The 26221-nt window shown below is 42.3% G+C and overlaps 1 protein-coding gene across 8 annotated transcripts in view; it reads left to right on the forward strand.

Annotated features, from left to right (window-relative positions):
• FRYL (FRY like transcription coactivator) overlaps positions 1-26221 on the forward strand; it is a 768252-nt gene that overhangs the window by 247655 nt on the left and 494376 nt on the right. For all 8 annotated transcript variants that reach the window (XM_033945802.1, XM_033945793.1, XM_033945809.1 and 5 more), the window contains 3 exons: positions 11713-11816; positions 20658-20766; positions 25352-25438. In XM_033945802.1, the coding sequence (XP_033801693.1) occupies positions 11713-11816; positions 20658-20766; positions 25352-25438 (300 nt within the window). The remainder of the gene's footprint in view (positions 1-11712; positions 11817-20657; positions 20767-25351; positions 25439-26221) is intronic.

Consider the following 26221-nt stretch of genomic DNA (forward strand, 5'->3'; position numbering starts at 1 on the left):
ATGCAACACCACAGAAACAGTGACACGTCCCCTAATACTGTGCAAAATATAAAGACAGTAGATGTAAATTTGAAAAAAACTTCTACATAACAATCACCACTTTACAAATTAACAAATATAAATAAAACAAATAATGAGAAATATGAAAATACCATTTTATTGGACTAATCCATTTTTCAATTAGCTTTCAGAGGCCAAATCTTTCTTCAAGACAGTACAGTATACAGCTGTTATGGTATCCTGTCCTGACCTGAGGAAAGGGGTTTAGTCCCCCCCCCAAAATTGCCTTATTTTCATTTCCTATTGATAAATTTTAATCAATACAGTTACAATACTACTTGATTCTACATAAAGCAACAAAAATATTTTTTTTCTACCTTTTGTCGTTTCTGCTTTAGTCATCTTCTCTTCACTCTCTTCTTTCTATTCAGCATTTGTCCTCGCGCCCTTCCATCCAACATCTGTCCTTTCTCTTTGCCCCTTCCACCCAGCCTCTGCCCTCTCTTTACCCCTTCCATCTACTGTCCACCCTCTCTCTGCCCCTTGCATCCACTGTCCGCCCTCTCTCTGTTGCATATGGTATCTTCCCTCTTTCTATGTCCCTCCAATAAACTCTATATCCTGTGCCCTTTCTCTCCTTTGTACATGATTTATTTCAGCTTCACCCCCCTCTCCATTTTTTGTCTCCAACCCTCCCCTAAGCTCTGGCATCTCTCTCTTCTCCTTTCCTTCCTTCCCACTCCACCCCATGGTCTGACATCTCTATCTCCTCCCCCCTCTCCAGTATCTGCCTCATGTCTTTCCTCTTTGGTCCAAGCCTCTCTCTTTTTCTCCGTCTTTCTTCTGTGAGGAGATCATGTTGATCTTGAATACTGAATAATTCTTCCACATTCTCCATATCACTGTCCAGCAGACTGCTTTGGCACTATTACATGGGTAATAGTAAATATATTATGCATCAGCTTTCCACACAGAATGCCACAAGTCTCTATTTCTTGTGCTGTGTTTTAATATTCACATCGTCTTCCCAATTCTTCTATCCTTGGAAGTATTGTCTTCTGGATTTTCCCATTCTTGTCAAGAGCCTGCTGCGAAGCACAGGATCCTGTGCGCGACAGCAGAACAGCTTTACCTCGAGCCGTTTCTAGGCAAATTGGGACACTTCTCCTGCTCCTGGGCCTTCCTGCCTCAGTGAAGAGAAAAAGGAAACACGTATTTTCACAGCTGGACTTCCCTCAACACCCCTTTCCCCTTCTCGCGTCGAGGTCTATTCTTGAGAAGCACGCGCGAGAGTAACGCTTCTAGGTGGTGGTTCCTGTTAGTGGGAGAAGCTGGCACGATCTGAACCCCAACAAGCAGGAGAGCGGAGTGAGAGCCATATTGGGCGCGGGCCACAGTGAGATCCGTTTTGGGCCGCATGTTTTGCAGTGCTGGACTAAGGCAAGTTGTAAGCTTCCTTCCATCGCTGACCTATCTTCCATAGGTCAGCGACGGAGGGAAGCTTACAACTCGCTGCTCTTGCTTACTTCGGGCCTTCCTCATTGCTGGGTCCTGACTTCAAGGAAACAGAAAGTAGGCAGGACCCGGCAGCGAGGAAAATCTGAAACAAGCAAGAGCTAGTTGTAAGCTGACCTGTCTCCTGTAGCGAACCCATGTTCCGGGGCTCTAAAGTTTGCGTGCCGACTTCCCTTCTCTTCCCCCGCCTTCCCGGGACGTGACTTCCTGTTTCGGAGGGAAGAGAAGGGAAGCCGGCATGCACATGTTAGAGCCCCGGAGTTAAAAAAAAGTCAGGCTCCTGCGATTCAGGCTGTGCCGAGTCAACTCGGTAAATCTCCATTCAGAACAGCCAAAAAACTTGGGAGAATTAAAGGGTATGAAGGTCCATGCATGTGTCACTGAGATGAAAAAGAGGCAAAAAAAAAAAAAATTCAACTGAATGCTGATACGAGACATGTGTCCTCTTGGTTCCACAGAGAAAGACGAACCAAGGTGGGTCAGAATGAAAATACAGAACTGAACGCTTTCTTCCACTCTTCTCCCATCTGTGAGATCCTGGTATCCTACTCATCCTTGGAAAATACATAATTCATAGCCTCACAGACCCAACAGAAATGCAAGCAATATGAGCACATTTACTAGAAGCCTTTTTCTCACTTCATCTCTTCCATATGTATAAATATCTGCTATGAACTATTTGCAGAATACAGAACAAGAAATAATCAATGATTGAGGTGCTAAACTTTGTACTTGTAGCTATATAGTTGAAACTGTGATGTAACCGTATTAATATTTATACTGATCTAACTGTACTAGCAACCCTATTGAATGTCTGTGTCAATCTGTTCATTGTAACTTCCTGGGTAATTGACCCAACCTCTTGTAACGTAATCCACCCTTGAACTGAATAGGTAAGAACATAAGAATAGTCTCACTGGGTCAGACTAATGGTCAATCAAGCCCAGTAGCCCGTTCCACGGTGGCCAATCCAGGTCACCAGTACCTGGCCAAAACCCAAGGTGTAGCAATATTCCATGCTACCGATTCAGGGCAAGCAGTGGCTTCCCCCATGTCTTTCTCAATAACAGACTATGGACTTTTTCTCCAGGAACTTGTCCAAATCTTTCTCAAACCAGCTATGCTATGCGCTCTTACCATATCCTCTGGCAATGCGTTCCAGAGCTTAACTATTTTCTAAGTTAAAAAAAATTTCCTCCAATTGGTTTTAAAAGTATTTCCCTGTAACTTCAAGTGTCCCCTAGTCTTTGTAATTTTTGACGGAGTGAAAAATCGATCCACTTGTACCCGTTTTACTCCACTCAGGATTCTGTAGACTTCAATCATATCTCCCCTCAGCCGTCTCTTTTCCAAGCTGAAGAGCCCTAACGATTTTAGTCTTTCCTCATATGAGGGGAGTTCCATCCCCTTTACCATCTTTCTTGAGATAAGGAGACTAGAATTGAACGCAGTATTCCAGATGAGGTCGCACCATGGAGCAATACAGGGGCATTATAACATTCTTAATCTTGTTAACCATCCATTTTTTAAATAATGCCTAGCATCCTGTTTGCTTTTTTGGCTGTCAGTGCACATTGGACAGAAGATTTCATCTTATTGTCTATGATAACACCTGGTAACTGTGATTCAGGTTATTCTTCCCAATGTGCATCACTTTGCATTTGTCCACATTAAATTTCATCTGTCATTTGGATACCCAGTCTTCCAATTTCCTAAGGTCTGCCTGCAATTTTTCACAATCTGCATGCGTTTTAACAACTTTGAACAGTTTAGTGTCATCTGCAAATTTAATCACCTCACTCGTCATTCCAATTTCCAGGTCATTTATAAATAAGTTAAATAGCACCGGTCCCAGTAAAGACCCCTGCGGCACTCCACTGTTTACTCTCCTTCATTGAGAAAAATGATCATTTAACCCTACCCTCTGTTTTCTATCCGATAACCAATTCCTAATCCACAACTGAACTTTGCCATGACACTTTATTTTTCTCAGGAGCCTCTCGTGAGGAACTTTATCAAAAGCTTTATGAAAAATCTAGCTATACTATATCAACCGGCTCACCTTTATCTCCATGTTTATTCACACCTTCAAAGAAGTCAAGCAAAGGCAGAATAGAAAACCTGATTAACATAACATAAAGCTGATGTTGTTATGCACTTGGGAGCAAATGACCTAGCCAGCAAAACCACACTTGTGGCTTTTTGGAAGCTGGGGAAGGGGTTTAAATTTTTTTGTAAGGACTGTAGTTTTATTGGAAATACTGCCTACATATGGAAAAGGAGAGGAAAGAATACTAAATACTGAGATCTTCAATAGGTGGCTCAGAGCCTGGTGTCATCAAGAAGGCTTTAGGTACATAGGAGGATGAGGAAATACATAGAACAACACATGACTATATTGTAATAATGGGCTGTATGTTTCTATGGCAGGTAAAAGAATCCTTGCTGAGAAATTCAGGCAATATGTTTCTAAGTGTTTAAACTAGAAAGGGGAGTGGGAGCATATGTATGCAGGACACTTATGGTGGCCACTAGTGCTTCCCAATTCGCTGATTCAAATCGATTCACTTTGGTGAATTAATTTGTTTTCTTAAAAAATCAGGCTCGCCGATCCAGTGATCAACTCTCCTCCCCACATACCTTCAGGCTTCCTAAAGTAGGAGCAGTAGTGATTTGGCAGCAAAAAGTCTGACCTAAGCGTGTCTCTTGCTGGCCGTCCACTGTCGCTGCTACTTCTGCTTTAGAAGGTCTAATGTCAGCTTACCGTAGGGGGGGGGGGGGAGAGGGGAGTGCTGCATAGGACCATAGGCGCCAGCGCTGTGGTCCATTGTCACAACCCACGAGCTCCTGATCACTGCAGCGAGCTGTGGTCCACGTGACTTTAATTGTTCCCAGCGTGAACCCTTTAACAAGGGAATCCTTCAGGCCTTCTTAGGCACTGGCCTAAGGTAAAACCAATAAGTTCAATGTCCTCAGAAAACCCAGGCAAGGAAAAAAGAAAAGTCTCAAACCTCCAGAAATGATAGAAAAATAAGGATATATTTTATTTTTATACTCCTGGTTTACTTTGTCCAGGTATTCATAGCACATTGCAGCATTTTCCATACAAATTGTAGAAAAACAATCCAAAATGCCAACTCACAATAAACACTTTAGGCTGGACTCTAGCCTTTTTATCATAGTCCTCTTCACCAGCCTTTTTGTGTGTCAAGGATAGCCGTAGCAAACATTCCCTCACCAGAAAAAAAAACACAGCAGGGAGAAACCAGATACACTCCTGCAGTTCAGGCAAAATAAAGGTTACAAAAACAGAACATAAAGCTGCTGCTTGCAGCCCTGTTTCAGAGTGTCTGTAGATCAGGAATTCCTCTGAAAGGAGCTCCCCTGTGCTTGCCATTCTAGCTGAGCCCTTATCTCCCTTAATTAACCTCCAGCTGGGCTGAGAGGGAACAAACAAACTCTCAGTAATACAGTCAAATTCCACAGTTCAATTATAGCAGTGCTTTGAAGATTAGCTTGGCTAAGCTCCCCCAGCGTTTGGCATACAAGCACTTTTCACTCAAACTTTTAAGCAAAACAAAACAGGTAAGAAACAAAACAAAAGCCATTCACTTCCCACCTTTGCTCTGTTTGTGTCCATTGCCTCACAACCCTCGCTAGGCAGAGTAGATACACCAATGTCCATTGGTTCACAGCTTTGTAGCTGTCGCTCAGCTTCAGTTTCAAGCACTTCTGACATGTCCACCATGTCCCAGTCATGGCTCAGCTCCTCAGGATTCAGTTGAGGAGCAGAGTGTTCTCTTGCGAGCTCACCCTGAAGCCTCCTCGGCTCCTCCTCCTCCTTTCTCTGTCTCAGCTGCTCTGTTTTAACCCCCTCTAATTCACCCCTTCCTGCCCTGAAGAGGGGGAAGGGAGAAAAATCTCTCTGCAGCTGAGCTTGCCTCAGTGACAACTTCCTGTGCTGAGACTGGCCTTCTGGGAGCTGTAGTTTCTTAACTCCTGGGTTAGTCCAAGTGAAGTCAGCACTTTCAAAATCCGCAGGGCCAACCTGATCAGCTCTCCTGCATCGGGGTTTCCTGCTCTTCTTCCCTAATTCTGTGTCAAAGCTAGGAAGAGAGCTAGATTTGTCACACCATGAACACTTCAAAGACCTCATGTGACACATTACCCTCGGCCCCGCAGCTTTAGGGGGCTCCCCGAAGGCTGGCATGTTTTCCCCTTCTCTCCACCATCATCCGGCTTTTCCCTGGCCTCCTGGTCTCACTTTAAAAACTAATTATGGCCTGCAGAGGATCACCAGTGCTGTAGCGAGCGATTCTAGCAGGCTGCCATCGGCCTCTGCCACATGTTCCCTCTGCTGTGGTCCCACCCTTCCTCTGATGTGATGTCCAGTTTTGGTCTGAGATGGACCACGGCAGAGGCAATATGCAGCAGAGGCTGACGGCAGCCTGCTAGAATCGCTATAGCACTTGAGAACCTCTGCAGGCCATAATTAGTTTTTAAAGTGAGACCGGGAGGCCGGGGGAAGTCGGACGAAGGTGGAGACAAGGGGAAAACATACTGGCCTTTGGGGGGCCTCCTGGTGTAGCTATTAGAAGTACACAGAGGGAAGGGGTCCAAAGAGAGGGGCATATGCCGTCTGATGATGGGGGGAGGGGTGAAGGGGAAGAAATAATGGGTCTGAAAACAGAGGAGATGGAGAGAGATGGTGGACAATAGGATGGAGGGAGGGAAAAGAAAAGAAGAGAAGTTGGACCCAAGGGGTGGTATGGAGGGAGGGGGGATAGAAATACTGGATAGGAGGGTAGTTGGGAAGAGAAAGAGAGAGATGGTGGACCCTTGGGTGGTGTGGAGTGAGGGGGATCGAAATACTGGATAGGAGATTAGTTGAGAAAAAGAGAAATGGTGGATCTGGGGATGGTGAGATCCATCTCTGCAGCCACTCTTTCATTCTTCGGGCCGCCAACAGCGTGAGTGAAGTAAACACGCTGCCTTTTTGCGGCTGGAAGCTTTCCCTATACTACTGCTTCCTGGTCTCGCTTAGGCGTGAAGCAGTAGCAGAGAGAAATTTTCACTCATGTTGCCGGTGGCCCGAAGAATGCAAGTGTACTACCTTATCGGATTACTTGGAGGAGAGGAACGTCGGGAGTGGGGGGGGTCATTAGAGAAATGCTGGACTGTGAGGATGGAGATAAAAAAAAAAGAAAGATGCCAGACCTCTGGGGGAGGGAAGGGAAGCAGAAGAGGAGAACAGAGATGGAAGACGAATGGTGAGCATGGAGAAAGAAGAAAACGTCAAATGGGCAGGAGATCCTGACAAGCGAGTTAACAGAAAACACACAGAAACCAGAGCCTGGGACCAACATGATTTGAATAATGACCAGACAACAAAAGGTAGAAAAAATAATTGTATTTTCTGTTTTGTGATTACAATGTCAGATTTGAAATGTGTAACCTGTCAGAGCTGGTGTTAGACGGCGAGCATGAGCTAAGACCTAACAGAGAGAGGAAAAGTCTTTTTTGTTTGTTTATTTTGTTTACATGACAGTGCCAGCATGGGTAGGAGAGGGCAAAGAGGTTGGGGTGGGTGAGGAGGCTACAAAATAAACCCACCAGTACTTTTGAAAAAAATACCCAATTGGATTCGGTGGATGTATTGATATCTAAATTGAAGCAGATAAAGATACAAGGAGAGGTGTATAGTTGGTTTATGTCCTATTTTAGTGAATGCATTATGGAGGTAGAGAGGAGAAGTTCTATTTTTGATGTTCTTCCAGTAAAGAGAGATGTGCTGCAAGGATGTGCACTATCAGCACTGCTTTTTTATATTTATGTTGCATTTTCAAAGCACATTTTTGGAACTTGTCTGTAAGTAACCATTTTTATGCAGATGTTGTACAGGTTTTTGTTTTTATTTCCCCTATGTCTGATTGATGGGTGGATTTGCTGGAACATTTTAAATGTGTGCCCAAAGAAAGTGGATGAGGGAACATAAGTTCGCTTTGAATTTGGAAAAGATGTTAGCAAAGAGACAAGAAGATCTGGACTGTCCAGAGGTGGTTTCTGTGGGATATATTTCATTTCCTGTGAAACAAAGTTTGAAATTTTAGGTGTAACATTAGATGCAAGGCATACTATTCATAAGCAGGTGAATTCAGTGATTACATTTGTTTTTATTCCCCCAGATTGAGTAGGTTGAAAAATCCAAATTTTGAATGGGGAAAAGCAAAGAACATGGAAGTCTGTATAGCAGCATTCTTAGAAAATGACTGCCCAGATGTCCATGCAGAGCTGAGGGTCAGTCTAGTGCAGGGGTAGGCAATTCCGGTCCTCGAGAGCCGGAGCCAGGTCAGGTTTTCAGGATATCTACAATGAATATTTATGAGATGGATTTGCATGCACTGCCTCCTTGAGATGCAAATCTAACTATGCATATTTATTGTGGATATCCTGAAAACCTGACCTGGCTCCACCTCTCGAGGACTGGAATTGCCTACCCCTGGAGTGGTTAACTGTAAACCAAGGGACCCACATTAACTCTTATTTTTTTGTAACTGTGAGCCTTCCAGGAACAGAAAAATACTTTATGTACATGAATGTATATCACTTGAATAACTTTCAGGCTTACACGTGTATTATATAGTTAGGTACAATAGATATTTTTCTGTTTCTGGAGGACTCACAATTATACAAACCTTAAACCTGGGTCCCTTGGTTTACAGTCCACTGCACTAACCCTAAGCTATTGACCTGATCTGTTAAGAATGCTTATAATATCTGAAGCTGTCATAGAGCCTGTCAGTTTCACTTCAGGGGAGAGGGATGGGGTCAGCAGTCACTGGAGACTTAAGGAAGAGTCATGCCTTAAGTCCTCCAGTGAAGCGCTACTCATTCAGAGATCTGTAACTTGGACATTATGAAAATCTCAGTTACTACTTGATGGTTATGCCTGCCAGTGAAGTCATTCTAGAAAGATTGTCCCAATCAGAATAGGGACATCCAACTCAGAGCATCCCAAATGGGGATGTACATCTCACCTGTTGGAAATTATGTGAGATGAATTTGTCTCAGTAAGTTTCACCAGGTTTGATACTATTATCTTATGTGTGTTAAATGTGTAACACAAATAAAAACAGTGGAACTGATGGTAAATGTTCATTACCCTTGTGGGATAAAATGTGAATAATTTTGCAAGTAGCATCTGGGAGCACTGTTATGTGCTACTTGCATCATTGTTCATACCCTTGTGGGATATATGAATGATATTTGTTACCAGTTTCTTTGGTTTTATTTCTGTTACATATTTAATACATACAGTCAAGTCTCGGTTTGCGAGTAATGCAGTTTGCAAGTGTTTTGCAAGATGAGCAAAATACTCGAGCAAACTTTAACTCGCTCAACGAGTTACCTGGCCTGCTGGAGAGGGAAGTGTGGGTCTAGGGGCTGGCTCTGCGGGTCTCCTTCCGCTTCTGAGAGGTGTGCACATGCAGAGGATAGTGAGAGAAAAAGCCCAGGCAAAGCTGGATAATCTCAAAAGCTTCTCCCCTCTCTCTCAAGAAACTCCTACAAGCAGCTGAAATCATCAAATGTGACTTTTCCCAGCCGAGGATGCACACCTGACTGTGCTCCTGCTGCGGCTTTTCCTCTGTGGTGTCGTGCTCTGAGAGTGCATCTGGTGCTCGTTCTCGTTCGGGTGCGAGAGGGTGGGGGGAATTTGCCGCACCTCCTCCTCCATTCTGGCTGCCGCTGATTAAGAAGCCATAGCAGGAGGGGAGGGGGTGAAGTTGTAGCAGACCCTATATTTATTATTTTATAAATGTAAAGGAAACATGAGTTGCCACTTCAACCATAACCAATCTGGGGTATCTTCCATGAGCTCTGGGAGGACCCAATACATACCCTGGCACAAAATATAGGCTTGATGATACCTATAAAAATTGGGAAAATTTACCCCACCCTCTGTAATTGGTTTTTGTAAAGATACTAAAGCAATTCTAGGCATTTTACCCAGCCAAACAAATTTTGTAAGGATACGATTTAATTTTTTATAAAAGGACCCTTGGAAAAAAACTGGTATCATACTCATTTGATAACAAACCACAGGCAATATCATTTTAATAGTTTGAACTCTCCCACCAAAAAAGATGTAAAGGATTCCATTGCTCGCACATTTCTGTTACCTTCTTCAATAAAAATTTTTCATTCTCTTTCATTGTGTCTTCCAGTGTATTTTTTATCCAAATACCTAAATATTTTAATCCATCTTCCTTCCATACAAAGGAGAATGAGTCAAACAAGCCCTTTGTACAGTGCACATTAAGTGAAAGAAAAATCTCCTTTTTAAATGTTGATACCAGCAGTCTGGTTCCACCCTGGTTAAAGTGGAACCCATCCTTACAGAATAGGCTTTCCCTTCCCCAGAATGTAGTTCCTGACAAATCTAAAACCCTCCTCCTTGCACCTCATCTCATCCACGCATTGAAACTCCAGAGCTCTGTCTCTTTCAATTCAATCCTCTTTCCAATCCTCTTGTTCAATCTTTTCCACTTCTCCTTTTCCTGTCACTGTCTTTTTTCTTTCCTTTCAGTTGGAAGCTGTTTCCAAGAAAATATTAAGTTGTTGAATCTTTGTACCAGTTCTTAATTCTCCTTTTCCTTGTTCTCTACTCCCATTTAACGTGATACAGAAAAATCATATTTTGTTTTCCTCCCTCGGAAGGATCTGGGCTGAAGGGTAGTGGTTCCCAAACCTATTCTGGGAATCCTAAACCAGCTTGCTTGTGTGTGCTGAACATTCCCAATATTAAGTAAGCTCATTCACTGTGTCTAGGGAATGGTAATTTGTACTGTGTTTGGCATCCCCACCCCTAAATTATTTCAAAATATTGTTTCCTATGCAGCCAGTCAGGTTTTCAGATTATCTGCAGTGATTATCTCATGCAGATTATCTGCATGAGAGAGATTTGTTTGCACTGCCTCCATCGTATGTATATTTGTCTGAGGGGTCTCCTAGGATAGATTTATAAACCAGTGCTGTAAAACATTGTCTTCAATTGGGTGATTGAGAAAGTGGCAGTGGGAGAAGAAGCTCATATGTATTCTATATAACCTAACGGCCGTGTGGGTCCTTACCCCAAGATATAAAATGAGAGAGTAATTTTATAAAAACTCACCTAATTAAAAAGGCACCTATTTTAACCTGTTTTCTAAAGATACATATTACATTACATTAGTGTCTTCTAGCCCGCCAATACTTTTCAGTTCTAGGCGGTTTATGCTCTTAAATCATGAGAAAATGAAGCCTTATAAATTTGTGCCTATTTTAAGTGGCATTTTACATGTATATACTGGTATTATATATGCAAAAAATGCTTTTATAAGATACCTTGTATGACTTAAGTGCATCAAAAGGGCTAACTTAATAACCCAGTCCAGCAGCTAGAATTTGTTGTCAGAAATTGCCAGCTTTAATGAATTAACTGACTCTCTATGCATCACTCTCAATCGGGTTTTAGATCTCACTATAGTACAGAGACCGGTGTTAGCTTCACTTTTGGACCATCTTAGTTCAGACATTACTTTTGAGTATCCTAGATTACTGTATCATTGTATATCTGACAAGTACTAAGAAAAATTTGGCTAGGTTGATTTTGGTTCAAACCACAGCAGTAAGAATGATTTTTGGCCTGAGGAAGTACGACCATGTAACTCCTTATTACTGTAAATTGTATTGGCTCCCAGTGGAGACCCGGGTGATTTTTAAGTTAGGATGTTTATATTATAAAGTCTCTTTTGGTGTGGCCCCACTTTTTCTTGCTGATAGATTTGTTATCATGACACATGAAAAGAGTAGAAAATCTCATGTCCTATTTATGTTCCCTTCAGTTAAGGGCTGTAAGAAACATCATGGGTATTGTCTTTCTTATCAAGTAACCTTTTACGACAAAGATTTCTGCCCATTATTGATCAGATCTACATCTTATACACATTATAGAAAACTTTTGAAAGACTTTTCTTTTCTCCAAATTTTTGACTAACTAAATATCTGTGTATTACATTCTTCGTATTTTCTCATAGCATAATCTTTTGTTAACCGCATTGAACTTAGGGTTATGCGGTATAGAAATTTGTTATTATGTTATGTTATTTTATGAAATGTAATTGATGGATTGCTAAAAGCCTTTCTGATTTCTTGCAGAATAAAGATCCCAAAATGTCTCGCGTTGCACTGGAATCTTTGTATAGATTATTATGGGTTTATGTTATAAGAATTAAATGTGAAAGCAACACTGTAACACAAAGGTGAGTTCCATAATTAAATGTAAACTATAACTTTTTATTGCAAAACAGTGGTGCTGATATTTAGTTGGAAAGTAGGCATGTGGGTGGCAGAAATTATTAAGGAGAGGTCTTATATCCAGAAAAAGTTAGAGTGCATATAAAATAAGCAAAGAATGTTAAATTTTCCTAAATCTCCAATTGTGTCAGCTGTTGACATTGTACCCCTAATTGCTGTCTTCCTTAATATGTATAATTTAGTTCTGTGTTTTTGCTTTTTCTTGGTCCCTGAAATATTGTGGACTAAATAATGAAGATTTCTTATAGTTAGGTGATTTCTTTGTTTTTCGCCGTGAATTTTCTTGAGAATTTGAGTCTTTATTCAAGTAATAATAATAATAATAACTTTATTTTTATATACCGCAGTACCAGAATAGTTCAGAGCGGTTTACATTGTAAGAGACTGTACATCTACAGCGAAGTTACAAATAAGTCAATCAGTCAATATAGCTTAGCAAGTCGGGAGCAGGCAAGAAGAAGATGGCAAGGTTATAAACAAGTCCGGTGCAGGTAGGTAGGAGGCAGGTAGGTAGGAGGCAGGTAGATAGGAGGTGTAGGTAGGTGGGAAGAACACGGCATAGTTAAAGGTAGAGTTGCAAGGAGGGCAGGAGTCAGAGATATTTGTCAAAGAGATAAGTTTTGATTGATTTCCTGAAAGTTTGGTAGGAGGGAGAATTAGAGATGAGAGTGGAAAGACATTTGTTCCATTTGCCTGCCTGGAACGCCAAGGATCTGTCAAGGAATCTCTTGTAGATGCAGCACTTTAGGGACGGGAAGGCAAACAAGTGGGTGTTATGCATGCGGGTGAGGCCAGGACGGACAAAGTGATCTGACAGGTAGATTGGAGATGAGCCTGTTAGGATTTTGAAGCAGAGGCAAGCAAATTTGAAGATAATCCTTGCCTCCATTGGCAGCCAGTGCAGTTTTTTGTAGAAGGGCCTTATATGGTCTGATTTTTTGAGATTGTAGATGAGTCGAACGGCTGCATTCTGAACAAGTCTTAGGCGTTTGATGGTTTTTTTAAATGAACCTAGGTAGATGATATTGCAGTAGTCTAGGATGCTCAGGATTAATGACTAGACCAGTAAACGGAATGAGAGGAAGTCAAAGTAGTGTTTGATGGTGCGGAGTTTCCAGAGTTTAGATTTAAACTCTACACTCCTGGGACCATTTTTATTCTGTTCCAGGCTGCTCCCTCTGCTTCCAGGCTGCATTGTATATGAATTCTAGGTTAGCTTGCTCATAGTTGGTCTTGCCTTTTGTAAGTCCCTATTGTCCTTCGGGAGTTGTTTTCAGTGAGCCTAGTGGCTAAGGATTCACATATGTGAGAAGTTAATATCCAGCTTGTCATCGAAGAAAGCAGTTATTCACTTATAGCATATGTTCTCTGTGGACAGCAGGACTTAATGTTCTCACATTCCCTCCCATCTCCCCAAAAAGTTGTATTCCTTCAGCATTTTTACTATACAGTACTGCTGTTCTCGTTGGTTGGGAAAACACCAACCATGCGCATGCGTTGTTCAACACTTCCAAATTCTTTAAAAAACTTTCAGAGCACAGGGGTAGAACACTGGGCAGCATCAGAACGGTTTACATGAATGTATTCAGGTACTCAAGCATTTTTCCTTATCTGTCCTGGTGGGCTCACAATCTATCTAATGTACCTGGGGCAATGGGGGGATTAAGTGACTTGCCCAGGTTCACAAGGAGCAGCGTGGGTTTCAACCCATAACCTCAGGGTGCTGAGGCTGTAGCTTTAACCATTGCACCACACACTACTGTCCTCAAGGAATATGTACTACATGTGAGTAACTTTGGCATATTTATATGTACCGTATTTTTCTCTCCATAAGACACAATTTTTTTCCACCCAAAAGTGGGTGGAAATGTTGGTGAGTCTTATGTAGCGAAGATGCTTTTTATTTTTTTAACACCCCCTCCCCCATCCTACCTTTTTAAATGTCCCTTATAGTCTGGTGGTCCAGCGGAGTATCGGCCAGCAGGAGTGAGCTTTCATGCCTGGGCTTGCACTGCTTTCTGAATGGCTGCTGTCAGTTCTTACGGGACTTGCGAGAACTGACTAGCCATTCAGAAAGTAGCGCGGGCCTAGACAGGAATGAGCTTCTAATCCCTGCCGCTGCTGCTCGGCTCCCACTGTCACCTACCTGCCGACGCCTTCAACTTCATGCTTGGCATGAGCTTACGATCCCTGCCGCCGCTGCTCAGCTCCCACTGTCACCTGCCTCTGCTGCCTTCAACTTCATTCTTGGCGTCCTGCACATCCTGCTGCCCTCCTTTCGCCAGGGGGGGTGCGCAGGGGCAAGGTCAGTGGGGTCCGATCGCGGGGCTGGGGGAACGCAGAGCATGCAGGCAGAAAACAAAGAGCGGAGGGAAGGAGTCTTCAGGGTTCTGCAGAGGCATGGGGGGCTGCAATGCGATCCTGGGGGCTTTTGTCTGGAGAAGGAAAAGGTTGCAACTGCTGGGGGTGAGGAGAGCAAGGTCTTTTAATGCCCCTTTCATTGTTTCTTGTACTGGCATCCTCCTTGTTTTAAAACAGATCAGTATTGCAAGCCTCACTGCTCTAGCTCCCCCCCCCCCCCCTATTATTTGGGTTAATATGGTAGGGCTTGAAGGGATAAAAAGACCACTGCCCCTACACTCCCCAGGAAAGCTTTGTATTCGGGCAATCGAGGAGGGAGGGGAGGGGGTGGAGGGTGGTGGTTCTTCAGGGATCATAAGAGTTTTCACATATTTGGGGTGTATGGGGTTTGGAAGGATGGGGGGGGACAGCCTGGCAGGGAAGGGGGGACAGGGTGCAGAGCCTGGCAAGGAGCGTGGGGTTGGGTGCAGAGCCTGGCAGGGACAGGGTACAGAGCCTGACAAGGAGTGTGGGGTTGGGTGTAGAGCCTGACAGGAAGTGAGGGGGGCTGGGTGCAGAGCCTGGTATATATTAGTACACAATTTGGTTCAGAATGTTTTTCTTGTTTTCCTACTATAAATGTAGGGTGCGTCTTATGGTCAGGTGCGTCTTATAGTGCAAAAAATACGGTAGTTTGTTAATTAACCCTACACTCTATTTATCTCCGTTTTTTCTTTCCTTTTATTTGAATGGTGTTACTTTCTGAATTCAATTTGCTTGTAAATCACTTTGTTATGATCTAAGGGGCCTTTTACTAAAGTTAACTTTCACTAATGGACATTAGAATGAGCTAAATGCCATGTGGTCCATAGGTTTAAAATAGGAGGTGCAGCATTTAATGCATACTAATTCTGTTAGTTCATACTTAGCTTTAGTAAAAGGGTTGCTAAAATTGCATGGCATTCTTTCTTACAAATATATTAGTCAGTCTTTGATTTAATGAACTGTTGCATGTTTTAAAATGTTTATCTTGACACTATATACTGTGTGTGTATGTATTGTTTATATAATTGACAGGATAACACAAATACATTCCCACTGAAGAGAAATACTGACAAACTATACTTTTTTGCCTCTAGAAGAAATAGGGCTGCTTTCCTTTTCTGGATGACATTGTACTGCAAGTGTTAATCAAGGCTACTGATCTTAAGCAATGGCCACTAATTTGTTATCTTGTTATTCTTTAAAAAAAAAAAAAAATCTTTATTCATTTTTAAAACTTTAAATAAGTGCAATATTTTACACTTTAAACATCACTTAATATACCCGCAAGACACAAACAGATCAATACCCCTCCCCCACCCTACCTAACAATTATCTGCAATCTAAAAAACCCCAAACAAGAAGTATCCCTCCCCTCCCCCACCCCCACCTTGGATGTGCATAATCAAAGGGAAAAAATAATATTCATTCTTTACAGTATTTTGATAATGGTTCCCAAACATCCCTAAATTTCTTAAAGTGCCCTTGCTGAATAGCTATTACATGCTCCATTTTAAAGATATGAGATAAAGAATTCCACCAAAAATTGTAACTCAGCCTGTCCCAAATTTTCCAGTTGTTTGTGATATGCTGTATGGCAACCCCTGTCATAATGAGTAAAAGTTTATTATTATTAGAATAAATTTGACTCTTAGCTCTCATTGAAGTATCAAATAACACAGTGTCGTATGATAATGCCACCGGATTTTCCAATAGATTATTTACTTGGCCCCAAATGGATTTCCAAAAACTGAGTATCAACAGACAATAGTATAGTAAATGATCTAGTGTCCCAGCTTCAAGATGACAATGCCAGCATCTATTAGAATTAGAGCTATCTAACTTTTGTAAACAAACTGGTGTCCAATATGCTTTAAGTAACAAGAAAAAACAAGTTTGTCTCATAGATGCTGACGCTGTTCATCTCATCCTCCAAGCCCAAATTTGTGGCCATTGAGATGCAGTAATTTGATGCTTTATCTCAATGCTCCAAATGTTACGCAGACCATTCTTTGGTTTCTTATTCAAAAATCCAGATAATAATTTATACCACTGAGCGGCATGGTGTCCCAGGAAGTCCACCTGAAAACATAAGACCGGCATGCTATATTGATTTTCAAGATTTTTTCCATTCAGGAAACCCTTTCTGAATGGCCTGCTTCAATAGCAACCATCTATAATTTTGTGACTTATTAAGACCAAATTTGTGTTGCAATTGTGAAAAATCAAGCCGGCCTGCGTCCATTGCTTCTAGATGACCTTAAACCTGCCAATTTGAATCTTGGAGTTAAGCCAAAGGGACTGAGAGGTTGATTTTTGAATTGGAATAGGTGTTAAATTATTCACACATTTTAGTGTCTGCCAAGTATCTACTAAAATTCTATAGTCCTTATACACTCTAGGTAACTTGATACTCAGAACGTGACATAATCTCAAAGGAGACTAGAGTTGCCATTCCAACCATAGCCAGTCTGGAAAACTTTCCATGAGCTCCGGGAGGATCCAAAACATACCTTGACGCATAATATAAGATTGATGATACTTATAAAAATTTGGAAAATTTACCCCACCCACCTCAATTGGTTTTTGTAAAGATACTAAAGCAATTCTTGCTGTTTTCCCCAACCACATACATTTTATAAGAATACTATTTAATTTCTTGTAAAAGGACCCCGGAAAATAAACTGGTATCATACCCATTTGGTAGTAAATCACAGGCAAAATCATCATTTTAACAGTTTAAACTCTCCCCCACCAAGACAGATGTAAGGGGTTCCATTGCTCACACAATTCCTTGACCTTTGTCAGTAAAGATTTTTCATTTATCTTCATTATCTCTTCCAATGTTTTATGAATCCAAATGCCTAAATACTTAATACCCTCTTCCTTCCATAGAAAGGGAAATGAATCAAATAAACCTTTTTGACAACGGACATTTAATGGAAGAATCTCAGATTTACCGTATTTTCGCGGATATAACGCGCACCATTGTAAAACGCGCACAGGGGTATAGCGCGCAGAAATCACGATGATATGTACAAAAACTTTTCTATACCGCGCTCAGGCATATAACGCGCATGCTGCCCGACTCTCCTCTGGCCACCCCGACTCTCCTTTCGCTCTCCCCGACTCTCCTCTGGCCACCCCGACTCTCCTTTCGCTCTCCCCGACTCTCCTCTGGCCACCCCGACTCTCCTTTCGCCCTCCCCGACTCTCATCTGGTTGCCCCGACTCACCCTGACTTTCGGTGCACTGCCCCGACTCTCCTCTGGTTGCCCCGACTCACCGTTCACCCGCCCTGACTTTCGGTGCACTGCCCCGCCTCTCCGTGCCTGTCCCCCTTGAAGTCCTGTCCCCCCTTGAAGGTCTGCCTGTCCCCCCTTGAAGTCCTGCCTGTCCCCCCTTGAAGTCCTGTCCCCATCCTGAAAGCCTGATGCCCCCCCTCGACGTCCGATTCTTCTCCCCCCTCGGCAGGACCACTCGCACCCCCACCCCGAAGGACCGCCGACTCCCCGACAATATCGGGCCAGGAGGGAGCCCAAATCCTCCTGGCCACGGCGACCCCCTAACCCCACCCCGCACTACATTACGGGCAGGAGGGATCCCAGGCCCTCCTGCCCTCGACGCAAACCCCCTCCCCCCAACGACCGCCCCCCCCCAAGAACCTCCGCCCGTCCCCCAGCCGACCCGCGACCCCCCTGGCCGACCCCCACGACACCCCCACCCGCCTTCCCCGTACTTTGTGTAGTTGGGCCAGAAGGGAGCCCAAACCCTCCTGGCCACGGCGACCCCCTAACCCCACCCCGCACTACATTACGGGCAGGAGGGATCCCAGGCCCTCCTGCCCTCGACGCAAACCCCCCTCCCTCCAACGACCGCCCCCCCCCCAAGAACCTCCGACCGACCCGCGACCCCCCTGGCCGACCCCCCCACCCCCCTTCCCCGTACCTTTGGAAGTTGGCCGGACAGACGGGAGCCAAACCCGCCTGTCCGGCAGGCAGCCAACGAAGGAATGAGGCCGGATTGGCCCATCCGTCCTAAAGCTCCGCCTACTGGTGGGGCCTAAGGTGCGTGGGCCAATCAGAATAGGCCCTGGAGCCTTAGGTCCCACCTGGGGGCGCGGCCTGAGGCACATGGGCCAAACCCGACCATGTGTCTCAGGCCGCGCCCCCAGGTGGGACCTAAGGCTCCAGGGCCTATTCTGATTGGCCCACGCACCTTAGGCCCCACCAGTAGGCGGAGCTTTAGGACGGATGGGCCAATCCGGCCTCATTCCTTCGTTGGCTGCCTGCCGGACAGGCGGGTTTGGCTCCCGTCTGTCCGGCCAACTTCCAAAGGTACGGGGAAGGGGGGTGGGGGGGTCGGCCAGGGGGGTCGCGGGTCGGTCGGAGGTTCTTGGGGGGGGGGCGGTCGTTGGAGGGAGGGGGGTTTGCGTCGAGGGCAGGAGGGCCTGGGATCCCTCCTGCCCGTAATGTAGTGCGGGGTGGGGTTAGGGGGTCGCCGTGGCCAGGAGGGTTTGGGCTCCCTTCTGGCCCAACTACACAAAGTACGGGGAAGGTGGGTGGGGGTGTCGTGGGGGTCGGCCAGGGGGGTCGCGGGTCGGCTGGGGGACGGGCGGAGGTTCTTGGGGGGGGCGGTCGTTGGGGGGAGGGGGTTTGCGTCGAGGGCAGGAGGGCCTGGGATCCCTCCTGCCCATAATGTAGTGCGGGGTGGGGTTAGGGGGTCGCCGTGGCCAGGAGGGTTTGGGCTCCCTCCTGGCCCGATATTGTTGGGGAGTCGGCGGTCCTTCGGGGTGAGGGTGCGAGTGGTCCTGCCGGGGGGGGGATGTATCGGACGTCGGGGAGTCGGCCGGGCAAGAGGGCTTGGGCTCCCTCTTGCTCCGATCGTGGATGCGGGTGCGGGTGGGAGCGCGTGCGAGCGGTCGTTCGGGGTGGGGGTGCGAGCGGTCCTGCTGGGGGGGTGAATCGGGCGTCGGGCGGGGTGGGAACTATGTTAAAAAACTTTTGTATACCGCGCTCAGGCATATAACGCGCGAGGGGTATGCGCGGTACGTAAAATCACGTATAACGCGCGCGTTATATCCGCGAAAATACGGTACTCAAATTTATTTTATACCCAGAAAACTTCCCAAATTTATCAATCAACTCCAATAAATATGGAATGGTAGTTTCAGGATTCCTCAAATGAAGCAAAATATCATCTGCATATGCAGAGACTTTATATTCCCGACCTGTATAAGGAATACCCTGAATCTCCTTTGCTTGTTAAATAGCCAAAAACAAGGGTTCCAATAAAATATCAAAAAGCAAAGGAGATAATGGACACCCTTGTCTAACTCCCCTCCCCAGACAAAAACGTTCTGAAAAACTATTATTAATATACAATCTAGCAGAATGGGAGCTAGACAAGGTTTGAATCATATGTATAAATCCAGAACCATTACCAAATCAATCCATTGCTTGATACATAAAGGTCCACTCCACATAATCAAAGGTCTTCTCTGCATCCAGGGATACAGAGAAGGCCGGATCTTCCATGGCTTTTGTTAAATTTAACATGTGAAAAGCCAATCTGGTGTTATTTGAAGAATGTCTTTGAGCAACGAACCCCGTTTGGTGCATCCCAATAATATAAGGGAGAGCCTTTGCCAATCTTAAAGCCAATAACTTAGCCAACAATTTCTCATCTACATTGATCAAAGAAATAGGCCTGTAATTTGAAACCAACATGGGATCTTTATTTGGCTTTGGTAAAACAATAGTTAAAGATTCTGTCATAGTACCTGTAATACAACCTTTAGTCAGTTGAGCCTGATATAAATTTAATAGATGAGATAATAGGATAATTTGAAATGATTTATTTAAAACTCTACAGTGAGACCATCCCCACCTGGATCTGCTCCAACTCTAAGGGACTTCAACACTGCTTGTAACTTTTATTTATATAGGTGCCTCTAGACTTCCTTTTATATGCTTGGGAATTTTTGGTCCCTTAATCAACTTTAAAAACTCTAAGCCATCAAGTTCTTTATTTGAATAAGACTCAGAAGAGTATAAAGCTTTATAGAAGTTCAAAAATTGCTTTAAAATGTCTCCAATTTGAGAGTGAGTTTCACCCTTCTCATCTTTAATTGCAACAATTTTTACTTATCTTGTTATTCAATGGTTTTAAATCTTACATTGGGAATAGCTACTATCCATCTATTTTAAATATTTTGAAGCATGTAGACCTGTTTCTTCAGGTTTACTAGCAGGAAATATTCTGCCAATTTTGCAAAAAATTAGCAATATATTGGTTTTAAAAAAAGATATAAAGTCCCACCAGAGGTATTTTATAGTTAAGCATTTATATCTTGTTGCAAGTTTTGTTAACAATAACTGTATCCTTTTTTTTTTTTTTTTTAGCCGTCTCATGAGTATTGTATCAGCACTTTTCCCCAAAGGCTCACGCAGTGTGGTCCCTAGAGATACACCACTGAATATATTTGTGAAAATTATTCAGTTCATTGCTCAGGTAAGCTCTTTCTAAAACATGTTTCTACATATAAACATTTTTACATAGTAGAAACCTGGAGCAAAATCTTCTGTTATGGTTAGACATATTTATTATGACTTCCAGTCTGCTAATTTTTTCACTATATATGGCCAGATATTTGAAGATATTAAATTCAAAACAGGTTCTGTCTGATAACATACAGGTTTGGTAAGCCAGATAGGCCATGTAATCAAGCAAAGAAAGATTAAGCACGATCCCCGCCACCTTTGTCAAGTAGTAATCAGGAAGTGGAGTTGAAAAGTTTGTCATTGGACTTCCTTAAGAACCACATGTGAGGGTGATAGATGCCTAGAATACCCTCCCTGTAGATATGTTGGGGGCAAAAACACTGATGAAATTCAAAGACATATTGGATAAACACAGAGGATCCCTATAGAGAAAGAGGATAGAATCAAAGCAAAACACTTGAAACAGGGCATAGAGAAGTGCAACCTGCTGGATCAGTAGGTATACCCGGCTGCCTTGTTGGGCAGACTGGACGAACCATATAGACCAGGGTTGTCCAACCTTGGCCCTTGCCAGGTCAGGTTTGGGTAATTTTCCAAATGAATATGCATGAGATCTGTTTTCATACAATGGAAGCAGTGTATGCAAATAGATCTAATGCAAATTAATTAGGGAAATCCTGAAAATGTGACTGGATTGTGGTGTAACCTGAACAGTGTGGCAGACACAACTCTGGCCATCTTGTTGGAGAGATTGGGTGGACAAACTAGTATAGTCCTTTATCTGCAAAATAGCAATAAATATCTAATGACCTATGGTACCTCAGAACTTTCCTTACATTTTCTTAAATCCCTTTTTTTTAATATCTATCTGAGTTTAACTGCTACACTTGTTGTAACATGCAAAAATGAATAAAGAATTTAAAACAAATATCTATCTTTACAGCTGCTACTTTCAAGTGTTACTCTCAATATTTATCACTTTAAATAGGGTAAAAAAGACTCAGAACTGGAGCCATGTACCCAATAGGGTCTCAAACGTGACAAAATCATTTCGCTTCTGATACAGTCATTGGGAAAAAAACCCTTATTTTCTCTACTTATCTTTTTTTCTTGTTCATGCTATTTCTTAAAATTCATGTACTCTTAGGCAGTTAGTACATTAGTACATAGTATAGGCAGTATACACACATTATAGAGTGAACAGGAAGACAGCAGACTTTTTAATAATTTCTAACCTTTACCCATTACATTATCTCAAAGATACCATCAGATTAAGGAACAGCAGTTCACCCTCTCTTTATCTTCTTAATTTGTCCATACGTACAGCTTCTTATGTATAGAGAAAGAAGAACTTATCTTAAATTTCATCTTTACAATGTCATCCAGATCCTTTGTCAACTTTTAAATCTTTTAAGGCAGTGTCTTTCAAACTGTGTGCCACGAAGAGATTCTGGGTGTGCCATGAGAGATTCCAGAATTTTACTTTATTTTTAAAAATTCCCTTCATAAGTGTACACCACAATAGAGAACATGTACGTCGTGTACACAAGAGTCTGTCAATGTTATGAGCATCTGTGTGCATAAGAATACAACCATCCAGACAAGCATCATTCTTTGATGTGATTGGTTCTTGAAAACAAAGGAGAAGTAATTTTATTTTTATTTTATATGCAATAGTCATCCTAATTTGAGCAACAAAGCAATCAAAGCTTTGTTACTGTTTGGATCTTCTTATCTTTGCGAACTTGGATTTTCAACTCTGACTGAAATTAAATCTAAAAAGAGAGAATGACTGCAAATGGTGGATGATGAAATGTGTGTTTGCTTGTCGACAATTGAGCCGTGTTTTGAGTTAATTTCCATTCAAAACAAGCTCATCCATCACATTGATTAGCAATTCTATTCTATCTACTTTAGTGTCACTGTTGTTACAATTACCCATACATAGCTTAAAGAACTTTAATGGCTTCTTTTACAAAGCTGCGCTAGTGGCTGCTGGCAACAGCCTCGAAGCCCTTTAAATCTCTATGGGCTTCGAGGCTGTTAGCGCAGCGCAGCGCAGCCGCTAGTGAGGCTTTGTAAAAGAGGCCATAAATAAATAACTCTCAAATTTAATTTTTTGTTGGTTTTGCAATTTTATAATTTCAATTATAATGTGCCACAAAAAACATTTGCTTTATTTAGTGTGCCAGAGCTAAAGAGATTTGAGAGACACTGTTTTAAGGTTTTCTCTCTTGCTTTGTTATTGCCGTTGCCACTTAACTGTCACCAATGTGGCCGGCGTTTCATGGGGATATTTTACCCCAAATGGGGAAGACTGCAAATAAGCAAGAACAAAAAGTCTCCCCTGACCCAGAAACAGGATGAAGGGTAGAGGCAGCCGAACCAAAAAAACGGCCTAAAACTAATACTTATTATTGCTATGGGAATAAGTCCCTAAAGCACCAGCTGTCACAATCAAAACCCAAAAAGGGTATTACTTGTGAAACATCCCTGGGTTTCCCACCTAAATTTACTATTTAATCCAGCAGCATTTTTCTAAAAACAGTAAATCACTATAAGTTTCTTTCTAAATATATTACCTATCCTTATTATGATTAATAAACGGTACACTATTACAACTCACTCAGTCCTCTGTGTGACACTGTGTACTTCCCAAACACATACCAAAATGGCGTCAACGTGTTATAAGGATTCTAAGAGTTCAAACTACTCATCTGTCTCTCAAATTCTACTTTGATTGCTTTATTTCCTACTTTCATCAAACTCCTTCGAGCGCTATTTGTTTTCTTTATTCATGGATTTGTATACATATTAAACTCTCTAACTATATGTAACATCTATTACTGACAAAAACAGTTATTTAATCAGCCTTCTCTCCTAAAAAATCATTTAGTGAAAGTGTTACCTTGCCATATTTCTGTACTCTTCTATTGCATGAAATGATTTTAAAGAAATGTTGTCATTCCATATTTCTATTCAAACAAGTTTCAAGTTCAAATTTTATGTAAGATTTGATTCAAATGCTTATCAGTATTTCTAAATGATGTACAGTAAAAAAAAAAAAAAAAGGGGGGGGGGCATGTTGAAAATTTCCTGGAATTTACACGTGTGTGATAGTTGTCACCGATGATATGAAAACTGAGATTGTGAATGAATCAAAATTAAGTGTATATGGAAACTCAGCATTGAGACCTTGTAATTAGAGATTAAGCTCACAGATTGACATTCCTTGTCTAAATTGCTGATTCTATATTCTGGCTATGCTACGGAAGTTCAGTAGGTTGATTTTATGACTTTAAAGACAGTCAAATTTATGGATGTATATTCTTCATATACATCCATGGGGATAATGTTCTCAGAGGAACAGGAAACTTGGGTGTTCTATAGAGAGAATTTGTTCCTTGTAGAGTAGAACATACAATGCTAATTGGGAGGTCATATGGATGCCAGGATGTAGATGTCAAGACTAGGCTTTTTACTAACATGATTAATGTTTGAAAAGGTCAGAGATCGATTTAGAAAGAAAAAGTGAAACACTGCCACCTGCTGGGTTTAAAAACTTAACAGAATGGACTTTTAATGTTAACTCTGACGTAAGGCATTTTTGGAAAGGAAGTCATGTGATCAACTGTGCCATTGTATTCTAAAGCAGTGTTCTTCAACCTTTTGACACCTATGGACCATTGGAAATAAAATAATTATTTTGTGGATCGGCACCGGTCCGCGGACTGGCAGTTGAAAAACACTGGGCTAAGTCGTGCCCATCTCCACCCAATCTCCGCCCCAGACCCCGCCCACATAATAGTACTAATTGTAACACCATTTTTTCCATTCATTTTTCATATATACATACACACAATATAATCGTATTAACAACACATAATGGTTAACCACAAAATTAAAATATACAAAGCACACTGTATGCTTTTCAGCATTCATTCCTAGCAGAAAACAGATAACCCCACGCAAATGCAGGACCAAAAACTAAAAGTACTAATATTTACAAAGAAACCCTAAGAGCAGCTCCCTAGAAGAAAAAGGGGATGGAAAACATGATTGACAGTTTTCTACAAGCAACTTGCTGGTAGAGATTTAAGATCCTAGTGGTCAGGACCAGTAGGCACATCTACAAGAAAGAAGGTTACCGAGGTAAGAACCTAATTTTTCTTTCTGATGCTTCTGGGAAAGGAGGTTACAGGTGGGGTTTGGTAATGGATGCTGAAGGAGTGGTGAGAGTGTGTGCCTTTCACTGTGTCCCAAGACCTGTGCATTCTTTGTTTAATTTTGTTAGGAATAGGTAGAGTACTTCTTAAAATAAAATAAATCCTGTAGCATAACATAGGAATGAAGTGCCCTAACTTTGTTTCAGCAAATATAAGATTATTTTCTAGGTTTTTGTTATAAAAAATTATTACTGTTGTGTTAACTGACATTGTCATTGCATAAGCTGTTACATCAGAAGGTGGTTGTTTCTTAACAATTGATATGACCTATGAAAGACGGTATACAGTTTCTTGCAGTTTGAAGAATTTAATATATGACTGCTTGTTTCAATAACTATTTCTATTTATGCATTTTCACTGTGTTTACAGGAACGTTTGGATTTTGCAATGAAAGAAATAATATTTGATCTTTTGAGTGTTGGAAAATCTCCTAAAACATTTACCATTAATCCAGAGGTAAAATCATTTCAAGAGATTCAGAATGTATAGTGGACCATTATATGTAATATGTTTTGAACAGTGTCTGACAGTTAAGCCATAATCATCTTTAGCCATCTTATCAATTGGTGCTTAATATTCTTTTCAGGCACAAACATTAACTACCAATAATTCCCCATCAGAGATAATGAATGATATAATCTAAGAATGGACTTTTTGAATAAAATATTAAGGTCCCTTTTCTAATGGATTAGTATATTTACTGGTAGCCAATGAATGTTTAAAGCCTATGTATTTTAAAACGCTATATGGATAGTGTTGAGCCAAAAATCTAGATCACGCTAGTGTGCCTCCTGAGATTACAAGGGTGCCGCAGCTCACAGAGGTGGAAGAGAAGTGCCGGCCAGCTGACTTGCCTCTCACTGCATATCTCCCTGGATGCCTGCCTTCCGTGTCTTCTCCGCACCCCCAGAACAGCAGTGACAGCTCAGTGTGCTTTTAACTTGGTCACAGAGCTGCCGTGAGGATTAATTTAGATGCATAAGAACATAAGAATTGCCATTGCTGGGTCAGACCAGTGGTCCATCGTGCCCAGCAGTCCACTCCTGTGGTGGCCCTAACTGAGACTAGCCTTACCTGCGTACGTTCTAGTTCAGCAGGGACTTATCTAACTTTGTCCTGAATCCCTGGATGGTGTTTTCGCCTATAACAGCCTCCGGAAGAGTGTTCCAGTTTTCAACCACTCTCTGGGTGAAAAAGAACTTGCTTACGTTTGTACGGAATCTATCCCCTTTTAACTTT

This window comes from Geotrypetes seraphini, chromosome 1, assembly GCF_902459505.1.
Source record: "Geotrypetes seraphini chromosome 1, aGeoSer1.1, whole genome shotgun sequence".
NCBI lineage: Eukaryota > Metazoa > Chordata > Amphibia > Gymnophiona > Dermophiidae > Geotrypetes > Geotrypetes seraphini.